The sequence below is a fragment of the Tasmannia lanceolata genome, unplaced genomic scaffold (assembly GCF_043159265.1).
Source record: "Tasmannia lanceolata isolate RefF3 unplaced genomic scaffold, GAP_Taslan_0.1 ptg000037l, whole genome shotgun sequence".
Lineage (NCBI taxonomy): Eukaryota > Viridiplantae > Streptophyta > Magnoliopsida > Canellales > Winteraceae > Tasmannia > Tasmannia lanceolata.
Genome location: NW_027518714.1, coordinates 39,652,221 through 39,660,012, shown reverse-complemented (window position 1 = coordinate 39,660,012; position 7,792 = coordinate 39,652,221). Strand labels below are relative to the sequence as shown.

Genomic DNA, 7,792 nt, shown 5'->3' with positions numbered 1-7,792 from the left:
CCCGGTGAGAGCGGGCTTCTCGAACAAGTACTTCAACGGATCCATCCGTGAGAGTAAGAGAACCTTGTTCGATAACAGGTAATGCCTAAGCCTCTGAGTTGCCCAAACCAGTGCCAGACAAGTCTTTTCCAAGATAGAATATTTGATTTCATACTCCAGCATTTTCTTGCTGATGTAGTAGATAGGCTTTTCTTTCTTCGACTCAGGGTCTTGCTGGGCTAACATGCAACCCATAGCTGTGTCAGTGACAGACAGGTACAGCAACAGTGGCTGGTCCGGGATAACTGGTGACAGGATAGGAGGCAAAGTTAGACACTGCTTGACTTTCTCAAATGCTTCCTGACACTCATCATTCCACTTCTTCGGAGAATTTTTCTTCAGCAGCTTGAAGATGGGTTCACACGTCATTGTCAACTGATTTATGAACCTTCTGAGGTACTGAACCTTTCCCAGGAAACCCCGGATCTGCCTCTCGGTCCTCGGCGGCTCCATCTCTTGGATTGCTTTGATCTTTTGAGGATCTACCTCGATCCCTCTTTCGCTGACCATGAATCCCAACAACTTCCCTGAAGTGACCCCGAATACACACTTGCTCGGGTTCAAGCGAAGCTTGTACTTCCGGATCCTTTCAAAAAACTTCCCCAGGACTATGGCGTGCTCTGGTCGAGTCTTGGATTTAACAATCATGTCATCGACATAAACCTCGACCTCTTTGTGAATCATGTCATGCAATAAGGTGGTAGCCGCCCTCTGATAGGTTGCCCCTGCATTCTTCAACCCAAACGGCATTACTTTGTAGCAATATGTTCCCCATGGAGTGGTGAACGCAGTTTTTATCATGTCCTCAGGGGCCATCTTGATCTGATTATATCCGGAAAACCCATCCATAAAGGATAACAAAGCGTGACCAGCTGTATTATCCACCAGGCGATCGATGCTCGGCAAAGGAAAGTCATCCTTGGGACTCGCCTTGTTTAAATCTCTGAAATCCACGCACATTCTGACTTTTCCGTCCTTCTTGGGCACCGGTACTATGTTAGCCAGCCATTCCGGATATTCAACCACTTGAATGAAGCCCGCATCTAACAGCTTCTTGACTTCATCATGGACTTTCAATTCCCATTCTGGTTTTAATTTTCGAAGTTTTTGCTTTTTCGGCTTGGCGCCTGGGATTAAGGGAAGACGATGCTGGACTATGTCTTCGCTTAATCCTGGCATGTCATCATAGGACCAAGCAAAAACTTCTTCGTATTCTTTAAGCAAAGTGATTAATTCTTCACGCTCCTCCGGGGATAACGTTTTGCCAATCCGTATTTCCCGAATTAAGGTTTCATCACCTATGTTGACGATTTCAATTTCTTCTTCAAGTGGTTTAGCCCGACGCTGCTCCTCCTGAGTAATCATGTGTTTGATCTCAGGGGGAGTTTCGTCGACATCCTCGTAAGAGGGGGAGTCTTGATCATTGTTATTAGTTTTATCAATTTGAGAAGCAGAAACAGAGACAGGAAGATACTGAAACGAGTCCTTTATTTCATTCATAGAATCAAAGTTTACATCATTAATCAACTGGCCCACAGCAGGCTTTACAGTATGCTCAAAAAGAAAGTTTGCATCGTCAACTGAAATGCTGACACTTGACTCAACTGGACCATGTATGGACTTTGTAGTATATTCCATAACAGACTCATCTTCATAGACAACATCTATACCGGAGGACTCGCCACCCACACCAGGAATGTCTAAGCTTTCTAAGGTACCTGCATCCAAAGAATTGTTAGAAATAGCAGACTTTATATTTGACTCGGAAACAGACACATACTCAGAAACTTGAGACTCTTTTGGAGGAACATGACCACACTGAAGAACTAATTGAGGAATGACTTGAGAAGTCCAGTTATCAAGGGGTACCTCAGCTGGGGTAATTCGGCCCTTCGGATTCAGGAAGCGTGCATCTTTTCCGATCATAGCAATGACCGGTGCCTCAACCTCGAAGAGGGAGTCCAGAAGCTGCGACTCTAAGTTCTTAGCCCAATCAGATTCCTGCTTTTCGACGGCTACAATCTGTCCATGGAAGTATTCATCTGGCAATTCATCAGTGGAGAAGATTTCAAAACCTGGTAACTCTTTTCCAGACTCATCAAACCACGGCTCGGGAAAACCATAGAACGGGCGATCGGCTCCTTCTTTCCTGTACTTACCATTCATCAACAGACTGAACGGCCCCATAGGCAGCTCTAGGCCCCGACGACGCAGCTCTGCCCACTTCAGCATGTACTGCTTTCTCTCCTTGATCTCTTTCTGGGTGGGTTCATATCCTAACCCGAACAAATTGTTTGCAACCTTCAGCTCCGGCCACTCAGTTAAACCTTGCAGGCTTCTCCCCAGACCAGTTCCAGGAATATACCCATACTTGCGCATTATTCGGGCTACCTGCGCATTTGTACTGGACATAAACAAAATTTCCTCATTCATGGCTTCTTCCATAGTAATGGTTGAAACTTCAAGTGAAAATCCAGTCAGACTGACATCTATGGTGCTTGAACCGATCTGCTCTTGGGAAATCTGCCCAACCTCTGGTTCTGGATCCCCTCTAACAGTGATAATTCTGTTATTCTTGATGAACTTGAGCTTCTGATGGACAGTGGAAGGAACTACTCCGACTTTGTGAAGCCAAGGTCGGCCGAGAAGGAGAAAGAAAGAGGTCTTGATATCTAGAACTTGGAATTCTACGTCAAACACTTCACCTCCGATCTCAATTTCGGTGACCAAGGTGCCGATGACGTCTCTCCTAGTCCCATCATAAGCTAGTATCCCCTGCTCCGACGGAATATAGTCATTCGGCCCAAACCCCAAGGCAGTAGCGGTGCTCAAAGGACACACATTCAGAGCTGACCCGTTGTCGACCAAAACCTCTGGCACTTTCTTCTTATTGCACACGACGGTAATTCTGAGAGATTTTGTGTGATTCTTACCCTCCGGGGTCAAATCTTCATCCGAGAAGGACACGGTCATAGCTGATCTGGCCATAGATACGAGCCCAACCAGCTCATCAGGGGTTATATTCACAGACACCTGCGCTGTATTCAATTCACGAAGTATAACCTGCCGATGCTTAGGTGATGACATCAACAGACCCCAGATAGAAATATTAGCTTGGGTCTTTCTAAGCTGCTTCAACAGAATGTCCTCATCTTCCTCAGGACTCAACCTCTGATTCTGATTCTCAACAGCTCTGGCAATCTCAGCGGGATTCTCTGCTCTCAACTCAGGGGGCTTAAAGAAACGTCCACCACGGGTAACATGGCGAACCTCATCACACGGATCGTTCAACAGCAGCAAGTCCTCGTCCTCAAGCTTAAGGACATATGGGACTTTGCTTTTCTCCTCCTCCCCCTCGAATCTGAGGACATAAGGACATCCAGAGGATTCCCCAACTTCTTGCGCAGAGGATAAGACATAAGGCTCTTCGCGCTTTAATTCTTCATCATCGGATTCCCATCGTAAGATATACGGCTCATCAGAGATAACGGCGCATATACGAGAATGGTCCAGGACAACCTCTTCAGTGAGAATAGCGTAGACATTTGGAGGAGGCATAGTATGCGTCGGCAATGGATTCCTGGTGACATTGGGAAGAGCTTCCACCACAATTTCTTTTGCCTCGATCTTATCCTGGATCCTATGCCTTAGTGCCAAACATCTGTCAGTCAAATGCCCAACACTCTGGTGATATTCGCAGTACTGATCTTTTCTCCAGTATTTCGGGAGAGGATTGGGAACTTCCCGGGGTTCTAGTAGAGTGATCTTCTTGTCTCTCAACAGCTTTTTGAGAGCTACAGACAGGGAATAAGGTAAAGGAGTGAACTCTCTGGGCTCATTTCTTTCCGGACGAACTCCTCCGGGACCTTCTCTCCTAACTGGACGAGCAGTATTCATGTTGTTAACTTCCTTCGGAGGCGCCATAGGCCTTTTTCCCTCTCTGACATCTGAAGTGGAGGCCCTAGTTCTCAGGCCGCCCTTAGCCAGTATGTCCTCGATTCTTGTCCCGGTCTTGATCAGGTGATCGAAGTCATTGAAGTACTGGATTGACATATGAGGAAAGTAAAAGGGGGAAAGATTCTTGACGGAAATCTTGATAAGATCGTCATCCGGTAACTTGTGGGTCATTTGTGCTGCCTTTCTCCTCCATCGTCGAATGAAGGAAGTAAATGTCTCATTAGGTCCCTGCTTCAGCGATTTCAGATCCCTTTTTGTCACGTCAATCCCCTCTTCCATGGAGAATTGCTGAACAAATTTGTTAGCTACACCTTCAAGAGTCCTGCTTTCTTCTGGCTTCAGATGCAAAAACCACTTCTTGGCTGTCCCGGTCAAAGTTCTAGGGAACACCAAAGCAATCTGCTCTGGGGATAAACCGTGCTGCTGCAATAGAGGAATGACTGACTTGAGATGGCTACGAGGGCACCCCATTCCGTCGTATTTGTCAAAGTCTGGCATTTTGAACTTGGGCGGAAGTACGACCCCTGGAGCTATCATGAATTCAGACATATCCAAATTTTTGGGACCTTGGCACTTCATGGTTTCCATATCCCGGGTCAGCTTTTCAATTTGGCCAGCCAATTCTTGTGCTTTATCAGGATTTCCCAGGTTGGGAAGACAGTTCTCTGCTGCGTACTGGCCCTCATCAAAGTCTTCGAATTCAGGCAATACAGCCGGCCTGGATGGAACAAGAGGAACGGAAGGTATGACTGGAGACTGCTGATTGGCATGATCTTTAGAGGTAGAAAGATGATCATTTTTCAAGAGGGTTATGTCGTCCTTCATGGCACTCAGCTGAAGAAGGATAGCCTTCATCATCTCATTCGTATCTGGATTGTTGTTTCCGGTACCTTCCATTGATTCAGATGCAAGTGAAATGGGTGAAAGAATTTCTGGACAACCAAGGAGAAGCGGCGCAGGAGAAGTAAAGGATTCTGGGGAAAAAGAAAGTCTATTCAGCCTGGAATCTGAAGACGGACGGGACCAGGCTGGTTTTGAATTGACTTTCTTGGGAGCAATGATGTCCCGCTAAGACTCCTGAATGGAAGTTAATAAGTTAGATTGCACATTTGACAATTGAGATGGAACACTTCACACAAATTCCAGACAAGAGAAATTGAAAAGAACACATTTCCATTAATCACAAATCCGACTGTAGTTACGATTCACAAATCCGACTGTAGTTACGATTGATAAACAAGTAGATGAACCAAATGAGCATAATGAAACTTGAAATTAAAATGACAATTGCATGAAAATGGTCTTCAATGTTCCATGATCCGAGCTCTCTTTCCCGCAGGCTTTTCTGGTAACTCCTTCCGATGAACTTTAGATGATAGAGCAAGTCTCTTAGTGGTAACCTTGTTTCCCCAAGCAGCTACTATAGACTTTATGAGACCGGGAGTAAGCTTTTCGCAAGGAGGAGGGGTTACAAATCCGGGAGGACATGGATTTCCCGTGATCTGGTGAAGCAGACGAGTGGGCGCATAAAAGGTTGACTTTTCCAAACCCATAAGATACACAAATGGGTGTGGGTAGGTGCTAGTGATAACATGTAAGCATGAATGACTCACCCAGTGAAATTGATCCTCCTCCACGTGTTGCAACCAATTACGCCACTCATCAATGGATTGAGGTTTATTGGCCATTGGTTGCCACGAAAGATGATCCTTGAGGGTGTACTGAAGGGAACTCTGTGGCCGAAGGATGGTGAGTTTTTCACAGAGCCATAAATAAAGTAACTTGACGCACCCATGGAAATTATCTTTCACCTCTTGCCTAGCAATAAGATCCAGCCCAGAGAAGGTTTCTGCTAGCATGAGGGGGACAGGATTCCTTCCTTCATGAATTTGATCGACTACACTCAATAAGGTCACAGGGGCAATACTGGAGTCTTCACGGACAACGTGACGTGCAAGGACACCAAAGATTAAGGCACTGCGTCGACAATTTTGGAAACGGGAATCGATAGGGTCAACGTTTTTAGAAAAACGCTCAATGAGGTCATCGAATTGCACGTACGTGTCTTTGAAATAGGGCATAGCATCAACAGTTTGGTTCTCGAAAAGCTTACAGAAAATGGAACGAGGAGACGCTATACTCGAAGGTTGGATCCAGAGTCCCTCGGGTGGGAGTTCTAACAGGGCGCACCAATCCTCGAATATAGGACAGATTTCAAAGGGACCAAATTGAAAAACATGAAGAATAGGATCCCAGAGTCTTGCAGCTGCTTGAAGAAATTGCCAATTCACACCGGATGCGCTCAAATTATTAAACGTGCTGATGAACCTGTCGGCCGTACTCCACTGTGCACGCTCGCGCGGGAGAGCTCGAATTGACTCACTTATCCAAACCCTCATCACTTTGTTCGACATGATTTAACCTAATCACAGATAGGATAAGATCAGAAGAGAGTGAAGATAACCCTGAATAATGAAATAATAGGGATAAATTTGACCGATCATGGGAAGGATACAACTGGTGACACAAATTTTGTTCATCAATAAACGTGGACTTTCGAATATATCAGAAAGGTAGACCACGGCCACAAAATGACAGAAGTAGGTCATAGACTGGGTCTCAAATATGATGATGGACATTGACAACTGTATGATCAAGAGGATCGATAATGATAGATCATGGTCACAGAGACAGCGGACAAGCCGTCGACCACATCTAAGACAGAACATGCAAATAGCAAAAATCTAACCCAATGAGTAATATCTACACACAGTACGGATCTATGACACATCCAAAGAAAGGGTACACAGTCGAAGGGTAATATACATATATGTCATGGATCTGTGTACACAACATGAATGAACTCATGATAAAAAAGGCAATGAATAGGTCATGGTCACGAGAGTGACGAGTACAGACCACTAATCAGGTGACTCTGAAAGAATGTACATATGATTGATTAAACCAGGAATCCCTCACTGGAAAAGAGGGTCCTAACCTAAACAACCGACAACACTGATATACAGAAAAGACTCGTACAATCTGAAGACAAAACGACAGACATAATCTCAACAAGGTAAAAGAAATACTATCGACTGCATCGAAGGAGTGCAAATAGGATGGATCAGACTTGGAACGCCTACTGCAAAAGGTGGCCTGATCTGAGCGACTGACTCAACAAATAGGGTACGTACAAGACGATGGCAAAACTGTACATCGACTCAGCGAGTAATACATGTACAAAGAAACAACACCACCATAAACTCTGGAGACAAAACATAGACCATGATCAGGATAAAGACCAGAGAAAATGATTAACCATTTTGAAGACTAGGGAATGAAACTATGTAGCTGATAGTTAGACCAGAAAATTCTATTGATAGACAGACCCCGGTCTAACAGGTTAGCACACAGACCGAACAGGAAAATAAGGAATCAAGGACTGGACCATGACCATGAAAGGTGGTGAACAAAACCGTCGGCCAGACCCAAACTGAAAGAAGGAATAGACTCCACCTGATGATAATGGATCAGAACAATTCGAACACATGAACCCAACACACCGGGGGACCATATGATAAGAGATTACGGGGTAAATCATTGATTTGGCTGACTGCCAAGCAAGAGTAAGGGTCATCGATCAGATCTGAAGGAATGCACGACTGCGACAGACATAGAAACCTAATCTAGGAGACAGGTCCTAATCTGAGAATAAATATAACACGTACACGTACATATATACATACATATCCTAACCAGGGGCACCGGCCCTAACCTGATCTAGCGGAGCCAAAGA

At 45.1% G+C, this 7,792-nt stretch overlaps 1 protein-coding gene across 1 annotated transcript; it reads right to left on the bottom strand.

Annotated features, from left to right (window-relative positions):
* Positions 1-1,564: 1,564 nt before the first annotated feature.
* On the bottom strand, positions 1,565-4,117 carry LOC143862051 (uncharacterized). Its single transcript, XM_077373043.1, has 2 exons — positions 1,909-4,117; positions 1,565-1,757 (listed from the first exon to the last, which is right to left on the bottom strand). The coding sequence occupies exons 1-2, from the start codon at positions 4,090-4,092 to the stop codon at positions 1,749-1,751; spliced, it is 2,193 nt and encodes a 730-aa protein (XP_077229158.1). The 5' UTR covers positions 4,093-4,117; the 3' UTR covers positions 1,565-1,748.
* Between the last annotated feature and the right edge of the window lie 3,675 nt (positions 4,118-7,792).

Coding starts and splice junctions, on each gene's coding strand:
- LOC143862051 (XM_077373043.1), bottom strand. CDS start 4,092: ATGTCAATCCAGTACTTCAATGACTTCGATCACCTGATCAAGACCGGG.